At 48.7% G+C, this 16514-nt stretch overlaps 1 protein-coding gene across 1 annotated transcript; it reads left to right on the forward strand.

The window, feature by feature from the left end:
- The first annotated feature begins 937 nt into the window (after nucleotides 1-937).
- On the forward strand, nucleotides 938-6258 carry LOC103720290 (very-long-chain 3-oxoacyl-CoA reductase 1-like). Its single transcript, XM_008809925.4, has 3 exons — nucleotides 938-1612; nucleotides 2481-2550; nucleotides 5811-6258. Exons 1-3 carry the CDS (start codon nucleotides 969-971, stop codon nucleotides 6066-6068), a joined length of 972 nt encoding a protein of 323 aa, XP_008808147.1. The 5' UTR covers nucleotides 938-968; the 3' UTR covers nucleotides 6069-6258.
- The last annotated feature ends 10256 nt before the right edge of the window (nucleotides 6259-16514 follow it).

The following is a 16514-nucleotide window of genomic DNA, read 5'->3' on the forward strand; positions in this document are numbered from 1 at the left end:
CCCCTTGATCCAGCAATCCGATCCCGAGTCGGCAACCTCTCGACAACGACAGGCTGTTCCCCTGAAGCACGCCACGACCCTCTGTCCCTGCAACGGTCGTATCCGGCGCTGCTCCACGATCTCCTGTAACAGCCGTACAAGGCGGAGCTCCACTACACCCTGTCACGGCCGTACCCAGCGCTGCCCCACGACGCCCTGTAACGGCCATGTCAGTGGCAACTCCATCGTGCCACACGATGACCAACCCCCCCGAAGGACCCCCCAGCCTGGTATATATGCTGCGGGGGGGAGAAGGGGGGAGGTAAGCAAGAACTTCCAGAGCATTCTCCTACTACCTGCAATTATCTCTCCTTCTCCTCCAATCTCCTCTGACTTGATCGTCAGAGGGCCCCCACTACCCCAGTGGTGGTGCGAGACTTGCTTGCAGGTTTCCCGGTGGAAGGTGAAGCACAATCAACATCAACCAAGGCAGCTCAGACGGAATCCCGTTCACACCGCTGTGCCAATCGTTCTCGGTTTGGACCACCAGCAACAACCACCATACTAGGTTTCTGCGGCAAGAATAACCAAACATGCTCCTAGTGCATGCCATGCAACACGATATAATTGTCCCAAGAATATAAATTCGGCAATAGACTAATTTTTTTCCCTCCTTCAACTTTATACAAATTTTTCAACAATATTCTGAATGTATGTCTAAAAATGCAATGGATCCATACCCCCTAATAAATAGAAAAAAATAGATATATAAATAAATAATACCAAATTAATAGAGAAATATACAAAATTTTCCTGCCAAAATCAGTCTTAAATTTTAATTATTAATTTCAGCTCAGCTACTTCAACCATCCAGACCCACCCCACGTCCAGCTGTCCCCACCCTACATCGGTCCTTTCTGCTTTATAAACCGCCCACAGCCCATTTCACTTCAGAGAGTTAAGACTTCAGATCCGAAACCCAGAGAGAAATGGAGCTTTGCGCTTGCCTCGAAAGCCTACGGTCCCAGCCGCCTTGGATTCTCCTCCTCGCCTCCCTCGGCCTCCTCTCCGCCCTCAGGCTCTCGTTCGCCGCCCTCTCCTGGCTCTACGTCTCCTGCCTCCGCCCTGTCAAGGACCTCCGCGCCTGCTACGGCTCCTGGGCCGTCGTCACCGGCTCCACCGACGGCATCGGCAAGGCCTTCGCCTTCCAGCTCGCCCGCCGCGGCCTCCACCTCGTCCTCGTTGGACGCAACCCCGACAAGCTCCGCGACGTCTCCGATGCCATCCGAGCGAAGCACGGCGGCTGCCGGATCGAAACCGTGGTGATTGACTTCGCCGGAGACCAGGTCGAAGGCGTCCGCCACCTCCGGGAGGCCATCGAGGGGCTCGACGTCGGCGTGCTGGTGAACAACGCTGGCGTGTCGTACCCCTACGCGAGGTTCTTTCATGAGGTGGATGAGGAGTTGATGAGGAATTTGATCAAGGTGAATGTCGAGGGGGTGACCAGGGTCACCCAAGCGGTGCTGCCGGGGATGCTCGAGAGGAAGCGGGGAGCCATCGTGAACATCGGGTCGGGAGCTGCCATTGTTATTCCCTCCGATCCGCTCTATGCTGTCTATGCCGCCACCAAAGCGTAAGTTTTGCACGGTTTTTTTTGTTGTAATTTCGATGATAGTGTTTTTTTGTTTTAGTTGTTAGATTTGAATTTGTTATGAAAGATTTTGTCGGAAAGTTTTGTTGGCTTAGTTTGGTGTGAGAAATGGATGATTCGAAGGAAGCAAAATGAGGATCATTAAAAAAAAAAAACTTTTTCTAGAAAAAGTCATTAGAAGTCTGTATATTGGTAATATATAGTGATCCTTATTTAACAAGCAAGTCTGTTTTTTTTGTTATTAAATTTTTATGTTTTAGTTGTTAGATTTGAATTTGTGATGGAAGATTTTGTTAGTTGGCTTAGCTGTAGTTTGGTGTTACAAATGGATGATATAAGGGTTAATTGGTTAGCAGATATGAGTAAGTAATGGAAAAAAAATTCAAATCAATTTGGAGTCCGTATGCAAGGTGATCTTTGTTAGAAAGCCTTAATTTAAGGGTCATCAATTTGGTGTGATCCTTAAAGTCCTGGCCTCTTGTGGTGTTTTAATTTAGAGTCTGTACAGGAAAAACTTATTTCACTTCCTTATACGAGTTCATACGTTCGTTGTGTTTCCGGTTCTGGAGGATTGGATTATATAATTGTTTGTTCAATGAAAATTTTTTATCACGCAAAGAAATCCTTAAAAAAAAAACTAGCTTTCCAATTCGCATCCATTAATCAAGATAGATACAGATGATTTAGTTCATATAAGCTATTGCTTGAACAAGATCTTTCATCATCATTTTGCCTTCCTTCTTTTAAGGGTTTGGTTGGTAGCATGTGCTATGTGGTATTGAGTGATGAGGGATGCGTTTCTGTTCTTTTCTCTGGTTGTTCTTAACAAGGTATTTTTGTTTGTTATCAGGTATGTTGACCAATTCTCAAGATGCCTCTATGTTGAGTACAAGAACAAGGGGATAGATGTGCAATGCCAGGTAACTTTTTCTTTGTTTTTTCTCATGCATCCTTGACAAGTACATCTATACTCAGATGGGATGAGGTTTTCTTATGTGTCTCTTGACTGATGTTTAGTCTGCTATTTTACTTTCTTTCTCGCTCTGTTAGTTATCCTTTAGATAGGTATGAATCATGTGGGATTGTCTAGAAGTGAAGGGCGCCATCTAATTGTTTAACATAAGCTAATTTCTCCTTTCGGTGTTCTCTATTTTATCCTTGTAAAACTTCATGCTTAAATGGCATGAGGTTTTGCTTGTACAGATCTTGAGCTTTATTCTGCTATTTTGCTTTCTTTCTGACTATGTCAGTTATCCTTGAGATACGGCACAATATTGTCTAGAAGAAAAGAGCACCATGTAAATGGCTAGCATAAGTTTTTTCTCCTTTTGGTGTTCTTCATTTTAGGCTTATAAAACTTTATACAGGATGGCATGAGCTCTTCTTATTCAACTCTCGACTGAGCTTTATTCTTTGTTTTACTTTCTTTCTGGATCTGTTGGTTATCCTTGAAATAGGTATGAAGCATGCAAGATTGACTACTAGTAAAACATACTATCTAAATGGTTCACATAAGTTATTTGTTCCTTTTGGTGCTACGTTTGGCCTTATTATACTTCATTATCTCATACTCAGATAGCATGAGGTTCTCTTATATGGCTTTTGGCTGTGCTTTGTACTGCTATTTTACTTTCTCTCTGGTACTGTCAGCTATCCTTAGCATATAGTTATTATATTCTTCTAATTTTGTTTCTATTCATTGCTTTCCTATTAGTTGCCTTTGTCAGATACATAAAATAAAAGACCCAAACTTGTCTTTTCCTATCAACTACATTTATTCTTCTTTTATTTTGCTCTTCTTTTTAATCCATCAAAATGTGGTGTATATGGCATGACTAAGCAAGCATTTTCAATGATTTTTTTTTTCTATTGATTTCTTCGTTTCCCCCCTCTTTTAGTAATGGGTTGATTCATACTGACACAAAGACTTGAGAAGTAAAATAAAGAGGGTGGTTAAATAGCAAGGCCATGTATCTGACTTTTGATATAGGTTACACTTAATAGAAAATCGCAATGGAAGCCTATAACCTGTTAGTATTGGGTAGGAAAAAATGGAGATGTCAATAAAATCAGGTGCAAAAAGAGTGGAGATAATATGATCTTGGTTAAGAGAGTAATAATAAAGTTATTACAGAAACTTCTTTAATGAGAACTTTACTAGAGTAGTAGACTAACAACCAGAATTAGAAATAATGGATGTGCATTGTTGTCTACTTTTGATAATTGAAGATAATTAAAAAGAATGCGAAGGATAAGATAATGTGTTCATTGGATGCAAACCAACAAGCCTTGCTTTGTCTATATAGGTTTTCCTTCAAGGACCAAAGTATAGTCCATCTAAGTTCAAGACAACATTACAACCAGCTCTTAACTTGATGTTATCCTTATAATTTACTGTCACTTCCTTTCATAGGCATCTCTGGACAAGATAGAGCATTGTTGTGGAACAATATATTGTCACTTGGCCAGCAAGAATTCAAACCTAATAGATTAGTTGCCTCATCTTATATAACCAGGGAGCAAACCTCTTCAAGGCTTTTCTAAGCTTGAAAGGAGTCTAGACGAGACAGAAGAAGGCCGGGCATTCTGTGGGAACCACATTCATCTTTGTAAGCACAAGCCGCTAGTCAAAAAGTAAATTTAATAACGGAACAATGGATGTCAAACTTTTAGAAATAGACAGTCATTCAAGAATCTGGTTGATCAGCTTGGTAGCTTATATGATGTCTACAATGCTAAATGTGCCATATAATTGCAGAAAATATTATCAGCTTTCCACAACACCCCCCCCCCCCCCCTCCTTCCCCTCCCCTCCCTCCTTTCTCCTCCTCAACTTGATCAGGAAGTCATTTAAAAGCCTGGACAGCAGTCATCTTTAAAGATTAATTCCTGGTTTTTATTTAAAACAATGGAAATAAGCAAATTGCAAACAATGAGATTATAGCTGTGATGTCAAGGCAGGCAGCGGCAAATATATATTGTTTTTTTAGAAGATTTATGGTCTTTAAGTTATACCTGAAGTGAAAGGAAGTCTGAAAGTAAGTCTGGTACAAATAATTAGAATGTTTTGCAGTGAAAGACCGAGGATATTCATTAGTGTATAAAGCACTACTGTCATTATAGCTGACAGCTTCCTTGTACTTCCTTATAAAAAACCTTCTTGATATATATATATATATATATATATATATATATATATATATATATATATATATATATATATATTACACACACACACACACACACACATATATATATATATGTTCGATATAAAAAGATATCCATGGTGTATCTTTCATGACTTCCTGAATATCAAAGTAGGTAATCATCTTATTAAACTCGATTCCCCTTAAAGATCCCGTGGCCACAACAGCTTTATATGCGTATCAAATTTTGGCTCTACTTTAGAAACAGTTGTTATTGATATTGTTGATAATACCCTTTAGTAGTGGTTGTTTATGCAACTTTGAAGTGGAAGCTGTTCAACATATCAACTAAAGATCGCATGGCTGTATAATTACAACATAGAAACTACTCAGGATGACAGGATTTACCACTCTACTTGCTTTTTTGTTAGTAAGCATAAGATCGGACATGTTTTCTGCCTGGAAGTTCTGACACACATCAGCCATAGACTGTTATATGATTTAAAATGTGGTGCTTTCAGTCATATATAACTTTGAAATGTCTTATTTGTTTTAAGTGATGACATTGGTAAATCACTGAGTAGATAACATGCCTATATGTTATTCTGAAAAATTAAAGAAAAATTTTTGATAGCAATGAACTGGAATCAGTTCCAAGCAAAAGCTTTGCAGAAATGAGAGGAACTAAATGCCAGTAGAATGATGTTCTGGAAATTTCTCTTACAGGTCAACTTGCCTCTGGTACCTATGTATCAGAACGCATGCATATACTATTTCCAGAAATTATAACTGTTATTTTGCAGCAACATTCATTGACATTGTATTTCTTGTGGTGTCTTCCTACGATGTCCTTGGGCTTTAGTGCTGTTGTTAGGTCTAACGTCGGTGTCAAAGTAAGAAATGTAAACCGCAAACATCAACAAATTATATAGGCAGCATGCGAGTCCTCTTCTGTCAAACAAATCCACTTCAGCAAGTCATCTATCTGGAATTGTGATACTTGTGTTTGACCACATATGGCTTTTCGTGCACAGGTACCCTTGTACGTGGCGACAAAGATGGCATCTATCAAGAGATCTTCCTTCTTCGTGCCATCAGCAGACGCTTACGCTCGTGCTGCCTTACGGTGGATCGGCTACAAACCAAGATGTACACCCTACTGGCCGCATTCCCTCCTATGGTGTCTACTTTCCATGCTGCCAGAGGCTGCTATCGACAATTGGCGCCTGCACTTCTGCCTTGGCATCCGCAAGAGGGGGCAGCTCAAAGATGCCAAAAAGAAAGAACAATAGTGTCTGATGCTTGCATCTTGATGATATCTAGCTGCAAAATATGTTTTATACTTCAGTTATCTGTTTGCTTTATCCGATGTTTCCATTATCAGGAATAACTACTGATGGTTCCTCTTGTTCTTAGTAGTTGTAATTTGGGAAATTGATTGTATACTTGGATGAAAAGTTCAACTAGTTCTCTGTTTGACCAGTGATGCATTTTTTGGGTTGTGTTGTTCATTAAGTTGTAGAGACTTGAAGAAAAGTCACTCTCCTGAGGTCTTATAAATACAATTAGATCTGGTCACTTGGGAGGCCGAGTAGGTGAGTCAGTCGTTGCCCCTTGATGCAGAAATAATGCTACTGGTTGTACATGGTTATCTGAAAGGGAGTTGCAACCACCGATTGCATCTTGTCAATTTCCACAATAGTTGAAATGGTCTGTGGGGTGAAGTCTCTTCAAATGATGGTACAACAGCTGAATTTGTCAAGCTAGTTGCTTGTAGATTAGGAGTGTAAATGAACTGAATAGCTAATGAGCTGCTTGAGCTTGAGTGCTTGACTTAGCTCGATTTTTATCGAGCACGCGTAGTAAAACATTCAGCTTGAAGGCTCGCAAGTATAGTTGAATATTGATATTTTTAATAATATTATATTTTTATTTATAATATATATATATTTTAATTTAATATTTTAAAATATAATATAATATTATATTATATGTTAATTATTTTTTTTAATTAAGCTTAAGGCTCGAATTCGAGCTTGAACTTGGGCTCGAATTTGAGCTGAAGTATGGCTTTGTTGATATTCAAGCCGATCTCGAGTATTATTTATTTTTTTATCAAATTGAGTACAAGCATGAATGTTAAGGCTTGATCAATCATAAGTCCAATTTCAAAATCAAATATTTTGAATCGAGTCGAGCTAGGATCTCTAGCTACTTGGCTCAATCGCACCTCTGCTGATGGTAGCGTGAGTGGGTGAGAGTGTGTGCGCACGTGTGTGTTTTAGAGCTTCTATTTGGTCAGATTGAAGCTCCAGTTGGATTAAAATATGATTGTCATCCGTAAAAATTTGAGGAGGCAATAATTTCTTGGAGTACAGCAACCCCTCATGCCACAAGGAAAAAAATAATACATGAGCACAAAATGGGGTGCCTATAATATTACAGTTTTAGTTACTATGCCATCTAGGATTATGCTAGTAACTTAAAAGATGTTAAAGATTATGGCCTCTTGTGGTGAAGTGTTATTTGCAAGTATCTACAAAATTAAATATCTAAAGCTGCATATTTGCAAGAAGAGAAGGTGCAATAAACACATAACAAATCCAAATTTAGGACAATATTTAAAAACTAGTAGATTTGCGCATGCTTAAGCAGGTGTGTTTTCATTTTTAATAAAATTGAAAGTATGTTGATTAGATTTCTCTAATAGCTAAACAAAAAGAGGTGCGATGAAAGCTTGATTACTTTTCTAGTAATTAATTTATTTGAATGTTTGAAAGTGAGCTTTGACAATGGTTTCTAGTTGCTTTCAGGAAAACATATAAAAAAACTATAAGATGAAGTATTTTTGTCATGTTTGTCGAAGTGCTAGTGACCTTATGCCCAAAGTCACGCTTCTCTATGCTTGAATGTGCTAAGTATTGCTGGAAATTGGACCCGGGGGCCGCCGCGAAGCCGGAGAAGGAGGAGCTCCGCCGCAGGGAGGGCGGATGGCGGTGCGCCGGCCGGCCGCGTCCTCCTGGAGGGTGAGCGAGAGTGGGGTGAGCGACGAAGAGGGCGTCCTGTCCTGTCCTGCAAAAAGAAGCCGGTGGCCGGGCTCCCCGGCGCCGGCCCTCCGATGCTTAAGTCAGAGGGGGCCAATATGTGGAGAGAGCAAGGAAGAGAGTATATGGAGAAGATGAAGAGAATATTGTGCTCAATTGTGTCTGTGCTGTTTTTTTGTGTTCCGGTCCGGGTTCGGTTTTTCTCCCTTTTTCCCCAGGTTTCCTTTTATAGAAGGATTTTTGTTACCTGGGAGGTGACAGGAGGTTTGTCCTGTTTTGTAATAATTGGGCACGATTTGGCCCATTAATGGCGTAGTGGAGAATAAGGCCGAATCGGACCGGAGTCAGGGAGTTGTCACGGTCGATCGGACCTGTTGGAGTGGTTGAACCGCCGGCCGTGGTGGGCCTGGGGTCCGTGGATGGTAAGTGCATTTATTACCGAGTGAACCGGCGGTCAGGGAGAGCCATACGCTCTGACGGTTCAGTGATCCGGAGATCGTCTTGGGCCGTGTTCATTAAATGACTGAGTGCATCGGAGACTTGAGGGGGTCTCATGCATTAATGGCAGGTCGTGCCGAATACTTGCGGAGATCTTATGCCTTGATGGCTTGGAGATAGTGGCAGGTCGTAGTGGAGTCGCGTGTATAGCCGCCAGACCTTTCGGGAAGGTTAGGCAAGGCATCGGCTCGGCAGGGGTGCCGAGCCGAGCTGGTCGCCCAGAGGGGCGCCCTGTGGCGGGGTTGCTTCTAGTACTTCTGCTCGGGGCCCTTTGGGCGAGCGTCTTGCGCTCTTTGGTTGGTTTCCTGGTCGGCGCTTTCTGGTCGACTCTTTCTAGCCGAGCATCCCTACTTCGTCATTTTGGTTGGGCGCCTCTTCTTGGCGCTCTCTCTGGTCGGCGCTCTCTAGCCGAGCACCCTGCTGGTCGGCACTCTTCGGTCGAGCGCCTTTCCGGTCGGCACTCTTTGGCCGAGCATCTTCCTGGTCGGCGCTCTTTGGCCGAGCGCCTTTTCGGTCGGCGCTCTTTGGCCGAGCGCCTCCGTGGCGGTATGACTTGGGGTTTTCCCCCAACACTACCCCCCGACTTCCGAGTTCCAGTTGGCTACCAGCTGGAGCGCGGGAAGTAGCTTTAGTTGGGTCATTACGGATTCCGAAAATCCTAATTTATTGCGTATTTTGAATTATCGAGCGCTTCGAGGTGCCTTTAATAGGCGGCGTCTCTCCCTTCCCGAAAAGTCTCATTATTGGGACACTTTTTGCGAAGCGTCCTCGCGTCGTGGGCTCATGATGGGGCCGCACGATCCGATGGGGCGCTTCGGCGTCCGAAGCGCTAGCCCTGATTAAATGCGTCGTTCTGTCTTTTGGACCGACACGTGTGGTCATCTCAACGGGATGCGGCTTTTCTTTTCGCCGATCAGGGCCATTGGGGAGGTTTATATAAACTCTCCCCTGGCCTTCTGTCCCATTCTTATCGCCTTCTTCCAGCTTTTCTTCCTTCAGCCTTTCACGGTCCGAAGTTCTATTCTCCGGCGTCTTCCCCAGGTCGTCCTTTTTTCTTTCTTAATCCCTTTCTTCCCTTACAATGGGTTCTCTCCTCAGTGAGGTCGAGTCTACCATGAGCGTCCTGGAGGTCGAAATGACCGAAGAGTGGTTTTTCCCTCTTCACGGGTTCCGCTTGGAGCCCGCCAGGCGAAGGGATCGGATAGCCGATCCTCCGGTAGGCCGGGTCGGAGTGCATCTAGAATCGCTCTGGGCCGGCCTCCGATTTTCTCTTCACGGCTTCGTGAATGAGTTGCTAACGGTGTGCCAGTTGGTTCCGGCGCAACTCACTCCGAACGCCTGGAGGACAGTGGTCGGTTTCCTATCGCTGTGCTTACTGCAGGGAATTCCGACCTCTGTCAACGTTTTCCGACGACTTTTTATCTTTAAGTCGAATCCGGGAGACGGAGAGTGGCTGTATATCGCCCTTTCGGGCGGGTCGGCCACTTTTTCATGGTGCCCCCTCATCCATTCATGGCTGGAAGGAGAAATTCTTCTTCCTTGGTTCTGCACAGTCCTGGGGGTTTGACCAGGTGGGGACCGGCCCAGCTCAAGTCCATCAACAAACCCCCCAGACTTTCTCCACGTGAGCAGGGGATCCTCGACGCCATCCGCAGCCTCGGGGACGGCATCTTACTGAACGGCCTCATATGTGAGGACGCCTTGGTGAACGTGGGCTTGAGCTCGGCGCGTCCCCACGGTAAGAGTAATTACAAGGTGTATTTATTTCCTTACTGTTCTAATGTTCTAATCCTTTTTGCCTTTGCAGATATCGCAAAGATGGTGACGAAAAGCGAAGTCCTCTACGCCCGCTTCCAGAAGAGGGCAGCCGAGCTCTCGGGCGAGCCCACTGAGCCGAGAAAGAAGCAGAAGGTCTCGGCGACCCCAGCGCCCCCGGCGCTAGCAGTGACCGAGGCGGGTCCTTCTCGCCCTTCGCACTCTGAGGCGGGCCCTTCTCGCCTCGCGCAGTCCGAGGCTGGTCGGGGGGAGGGCGCGGATTTCAGGGGCTCGGGCTCCCGGAGAGCTTCGGCGGCGCTCCCATGCCCGACGCCCTTGGCGCAAATTCCTGGTCGGCAGGACGCTCCAGTTGCCGACCAGGAGAGGAGTTCCGCAGGTCCCGCGCTTGCGCGTCCTGCTCCAGTCGTGCGGCAGTCAGATCGGCCGCTTGCCCGACCCCAGCCCCCTAGCTCCGAGCCGGGGGGTAGTCAGGGAGCCTCGGGGTCGGCTCTGCCTAGGCCAGCCGATGCTGGCCTTCCGGGCCCATCGGGCTCGGAGGAGCGAGTGCCTCTGGCACTCAACTGGTCGGTGTTCGAGGGCGATTCAGCCCTCGAAAACCCTCGAGTGGCGCGCAAAGTTTTTCGGGTCGCGCTGCTCCCGGCCGACCGGGCCCTGATACAGTCCATGAGCTACAATGCTTTCATGGACTCTACCCGCTGCAGCGCCGTCCGGGTATGTAAAATTTTTCATCTGTGTAATTTGTAAAATTTTTACTCGCAGCGCCTTATGTTTTTCTTTTCGTCTCTTTTACAGCATTTGCACGAGACGGAGATGCTGATGCACATCACCCACGACTACCGGGAGCGGGCCCGGAGGTATCAGCGTGGGTATGACGAGGCCCAGGCGAGGTACCTGGCCGCCGAGGCAAGGTACCAGGCCTCCGAGGCCGAATGTCAGATGCTCCAGGAAAAAGTAGGAGCATCCGAGGAAAGGGTTCGAGCTCTCACCGCCGAGCTCGACGAAGAAAAGGGCGCGCATACGTTGGCGAGGTCCGAACTGCGCGCCGCGGAAGCTCGTCTGGCTGCCGCCGAGCTGGCGCTGGCCTCCCGCGAGCAGGAGGTGGAGAACGCCCGCCTTCGCCACTTAGAGCTCGAGCGGGGATTGAATAACCTCGAGCGGAAGGCCGCATATCATGAGGCTCGGGAGCTCGAGGTCCGGGAGCAAGCTCAGAACGCGGTGAGGCTCTTCCGCGAGTCGGAGGAGTTTCACGACCTCCTAGCAGAGGAGGGCGTGAATGGGCTAATCCAACGCTTCCGGGATTTCCGCAATCAATTGCGGCGGCTCCTCCCGGATTTTGACGTGAACCTGCTCCAACCGGGAGCAGGGGTCGAGAGGGGTGATGCGGCCGAGGCGATCCCCGAAGTCACCGAGGTCGCCTCCGAGGTCGCTCCTGCTGCTGCCGAGGCCGCCGAAGAGGCCCCGACTGGTGAGCCAGCTACTCCTGGTGCTGCTGGAGCCGAAGTAGTCGAGCTCGAGACGATGTAATTTTTGTTATTTTTTGTAAAGTCGGGATGGCCCCCCATACTTGTAAGGGCCAAACCCGAATTTTTGTACTTAGCCTACGGACCTTTTTTGAAATGAATATACTTTCTTGAAAACTCGTCTGCTAAGTTTCTCTGCTCGGATCCATTTTAGGTTCCGAGGATATGGGCTCTAGGGCCTCAGCTTTACCCGCCACAGGGTTTGGTTTTAGGTTCGGCTTGCCGAGCTCCATTGCTCGGCCCTTCGACCAGTGGTATAGCAATGCTTGTGCTTAAGGGATTTGGGCTCGGAGAGTCTTTCCGAGCCTAGCCCAGAATTCGACCAAGCCCTAAAGCGGTCACTGGGACTTAAACTTTTTAGCAAAGTTAGTAAACTTTGGGTCCGAGCCCCACATTGCCGGGGCGGGTCGGATTCTTTTCCAATGAATGGGTTGAATACTCGTCAGCTCGTGACGGAGATTCACCGGGCTTAGTATAATTGTGCTGGTGTCGTGAGCACCCCTTCACCGAGGCGATTGAAAATGCTCCTCTGCTCGGTGTCCGTTCTTTGAGGACGTCGGCAGAGAGAAATCCAAAAGCAGAATAGATAATGTAAAAACATTAAATAAATGGGTACCTTGTACCGTGTGCGTCCTTGCGCCGAGGCGACTGAAGACGCTTCTCTGCTCGGACTCCGTTCTTTGGGGACGTCGGCAGAGAAATCCAAGAATAGAATAGACAATATAGAGACATTAATGTGGAAACATTAAGTAAATGGGTACCTTGTACCGTGTGCGCCCTGGCGCCGAGGCGACTGAAGACGCTTCTCTGCTCGGACTCCGTTTTTTGGGGACGTCGGCAGAGAAATCCAAGAATAGAATAGACAATATAGAGATATTAATGTAGAAACATTAAGTAAATGGGTACCTTGTACCGTGTGCATCCTGGCGCCGAGGCGACTGAAGACGCTTCTCTGCTCGGACTCCGTTTTTTGGGGACGTCGGCAGAGAAATCCAGCGATGGAGAGCGAGCCGAGCTCGTTGGCTGAAGCCGGCGGACAACGAGCCGAGCTCGTCTTGGTCAATGAAGACCGCATCCCAATGCATCGGGGCATCCCGATAAATCGGGGCATCTCGACGTCTCGAGGCATCCCGGCCGAGGTCGGGGTAGGAGAACGAGCCGAGCTTGTTGGCTGATGGAGCACGAGCCGAGCTCGTCGGTGGAAGTCGATGGAGAACGAGCCGAGCTCGTCTGGTCAGAGAGGACCGCAACTCATATCTCGACATCTCGAGCTTCCCTATAGCCGGGGCATCCCGACGTCTCGGGGCATCCTGACCGTGGCCAGGGTAGGAGAACGAGCCGAGCTCGTTGGCTGATGGAGCACGAGCCGAGCTCGTCGGTGGAAGTCGATGGAGAACGAGCCGAGCTCGTCTGGTCAGAGAGGACCGCAACTCATATCTCGACGTCTCGAGCTTCCCTATAGCCGGGGCATCCCGACGTCTCGGGGCATCCTGACCGTGGCCAGGGTAGGAGAACGAGCCGAGCTCGTTGGCTGATGGAGCACGAGCCGAGCTCGTCGGTGGAAGTCGATGGAGAACGAGCCGAGCTCGTCTGGTCAGAGAGGACCGCAACTCATATCTCGACGTCTCGAGCTTCCCTATAGCCGGGGCATCCCGACGTCTCGGGGCATCCTGACGGATCGGGGCATCTCGACGTCTCGAGGCGTCCTGACCGTGGTCAGGGTAGGAGAACGAGCCAAGCTCGTCTGGTCAGAGAGGACCGCAACTCATAGTCGATGGAGCACGAGCCGAGCTCGTCGGTGGAAGTCGATGGAGAACGAGCCGAGCTCGTCTGGTCACTTAAGACCGCACCCCGACGTCTCGGGCCATCTCGACGGATCGGGGCATCCCGTTGTGGCAGGGCATCCCAATATATTGGGGCATCCTGACGTCTCAGGGCATCCCGAAGTTCGGGGCATCCCGACGTCTCGGGGCATCCTGACCGTGGTCAGGGTAGGAGAACGAGCCGAGCTCGTCTGGTCAGAGAGGACCTCAACTCATAGTCGATGGAGCACGAGCCGAGCTCGTCGGTGGAAGTCGATGGAGAACGAGCCGAGCTCGTCTGGTCACTTAAGACCGCACCCACGTCTCGGGCCATCCCGACGGATCGGGGCATCCCGTTGTGGCGGGGTATCCTGACCGTGGTCAGGGTAGGAGAACGAGCCGAGCTCGTTGGTCGATGGAGAGCGCACCACGAACTCACGAACATCTTCAGGGAGTCCACGCAGGTACTCCATCATCCCGAGGCATCGGGGCATCCCAACCGTGGTCAGGGAAGGAGAAATAAACCTGACACCATAAGATAATGAGGAGTGTCGGTGAGCTCAAAATAAGTACGCAGACCATCATAAAATGAAATTCACAGAATGAAATTCATAGTTGAACAATGGGGGACCCCTTGGGGTTTTATTGATGGTACACGCGGAGATTTTCAGAGTTTCAGCTCCGCGGAATGGGAGTCCCATCTAGAGACTCCAATTGATAAGTTCCGGGTCGGCGGATGCGCGTGACTCGGTATGGTCCTTCCCAGTTCGGGGCCAGCTTCCCTTGCTCAGTTGGTCGGGAGGCTTCAGCTCTTCTGAGGACAAGGTCCCCCGGTCTGAAAGATTTAACTTTGACCCTGGCGTTGTAGTACTGAGCTGTCCTTTGCTGGTACCTCGCCATACGAACTCGGGCGGCCTCCCTTGTTTCCTCGATCAGGTCGAGGTTGCTTCTGAGCCGCGAAGAGTTGGAGCTGGCATCGTGGTGCTCGACTCTTGGAGAGGGAAGCCCAATCTCTAGTGGAATGACGGCCTCCGTCCCATATGTTAGGTTGAAGGGAGTCTCGCCGGTGGGGACGCGGAATGTGGTCCGGTAAGCCCACAGGACATTGTATAGGTCTTCGACCCATTGTCCTTTGGATTTGTCGAGCCTGGCTTTGAGACCCTGCAAAATAGTACGATTTGTTACCTCGGTTTCTCCGTTCGTCTGAGGGTGCGCGACCGAGGTGAAGCGATGGTCAATGCCAAGCTCGGAGCAGAACTCTCTGAAGTGGATGTTGTCGAACTGGCGACTGTTGTCAGAGATAAGGATGCGGGGAAGCCCGAATCTGCAGATAATGGACTTCCAGACGAAATCCCGCATCTTCTGCTCGGTGATCCGAGCGAGGGGCTCGGCTTCTACCCACTCTGTGAAGTAGTCGATGGAGACGACCAGGAACTTTCTTTGCCCGGTGGCCAGTAGAAATGGCCCGAGGATGTCAATTCCCCACTGGGCAAAAGGCCAAGGGGAGCTGATAGAAGTCAAAGGAGCCGAGGGCCGGCGCTGAATATTGGCGTTCCTTTGGCACCGGTCACATCTTTGGACGAAGTCCATAGCATCCTTCTGGAGTGTCGGCCAATAGTATCCTTGCCGTAGAATTTTGTGGGCCAATGCTCATCCTCCCAGATGATTTCCACAGATCCCTTCATGGACTTCGCGCATGGCGTAATCAGCCTCCGTTGGGCGGAGGCATCTGAGGAGGGAAGAAGTGAAGGATCTCCGGTAGAGCTTTCCCTCGTATAGTACGTACCGGGTGGCGAGGTGCTTGATTCGGCGAGCCTCTTGTTCATCAGTGGGGAGGACTTCGTCTTGCAGATAGCTGATGAGTTCGTCCATCCAGCTTGGCTCGAACTCAGTGCAGAGGGTCTGCTCGGGCTCGTCTGTGCTGGGCTTTTGGAGATATTCCAGTACTGCCTCTTTGGGAAGCTCGCTCATGCGAGAGGACGCCAGCTTTGATAGCTGGTCGGCCCTGAGATTCTCCGACCTGGCAACATGTTGAATGTGAAAAGAGTCCAAGGTCGAGGCGAGATCCCGTACCTTCTGAAGATACTTCTGCATGGTCGGGTCTCTGGCTTCGAAGTCGCCCACAATTTGGTTGACGACGAGCTGAGAATCACTGAAGGCCTTCAAGTCCTTCACTCCTAGCTCCTTGGCTAGCTTGAGCCCGGCGACGAGCGCTTCATACTCCGCCATGTTATTGGAAGCAGAAAACTCGAGGCGTAAGGCTTGCTCGGCGACCACCCCCTCTGGGCTGGTGAGGATGAGCCCTGCTCCGCTACCCCCCGAGTTTGAAGAGCCATCGACATGCAGAGTCCATGTCAAACTCGGGGTCTGCTCCACCGGTGGCTCAGGTTCGGGTTCGACCTCATCCGGTATGGTGCACTCGACTATAAAGTCTGCGAGTGCTTGTGCTTTGATCGCAGGTCTGGGCCGGTACTCAATGTCGAATTCCCCGAGCTCAATGGCCCATTTGGTGATCCGACCCGCACGATCTGATCTCTGCAGGACCTGCCGGTCAGCACAGTCACTGTATGAGCTTGGAAGTAGGGTCGGAGCCTCCGAGCCGAGATGACCAAAGCATAGGCAGTCTTCTCAAGCTTGGAGTATCGGGTCTCGGCGTCCCTCAAGACCTGGCTGGTGTAGTATACTGGCTTTTGGAGTTTGCCCTCCTCTCGGACCAGGACCGAGCTTACTGCTACAGGGGAGACAGCTAGATACAAGTAGAGGAGCTCACCCTGTTGAGGTTTTATGAGCAGGGGAGGGGAAGCCAGGAGATGCTTTAGTTCTTCAAAAGATTGCTGGCACTCGTTCGACCACAAAAAGTTCTTCGGCTTCTTGAGGGCTGCAAAGAATGGAAGGCAGCGCTCGGCCGAGCGGGAAATGAATCTCCCGAGGGCTGCGACTCGGCCTGTGAGCCGTTGTACCTCCTTGACCGTCCTGGGAGGCGTCATCTCTTGGAGGGCTCGGATCTTCTCTGGATTGGCCTCAATTCCTCGTTGTGTAATGATGAAGCCGAGGAATTTGCCGGAGGTGACCCCGAATGCACATTTAGCTGGATTGAG

The sequence above is a fragment of the Phoenix dactylifera genome, chromosome 10 (genome assembly GCF_009389715.1).
Source record: "Phoenix dactylifera cultivar Barhee BC4 chromosome 10, palm_55x_up_171113_PBpolish2nd_filt_p, whole genome shotgun sequence".
In the NCBI taxonomy this organism is placed as follows: domain Eukaryota; kingdom Viridiplantae; phylum Streptophyta; class Magnoliopsida; order Arecales; family Arecaceae; genus Phoenix; species Phoenix dactylifera.

What these genes read in the sequence shown, in the direction of transcription:
- LOC103720290 (XM_008809925.4), top strand. Translation starts at nt 969, where the DNA reads ATGGAGCTTTGCGCTTGCCTCGAAAGCCTACGGTCCCAGCCGCCTTGG. An exon ending in GTCTATGCCGCCACCAAAGC is followed by an intron (nt 1,613 to 2,480) that starts GTAAGTTTTGCA and finishes GTTTGTTATCAG; the next exon opens with GTATGTTGACCAATTCTCAA. An exon ending in GGATAGATGTGCAATGCCAG is followed by an intron (nt 2,551 to 5,810) that starts GTAACTTTTTCT and finishes TTTCGTGCACAG; the next exon opens with GTACCCTTGTACGTGGCGAC.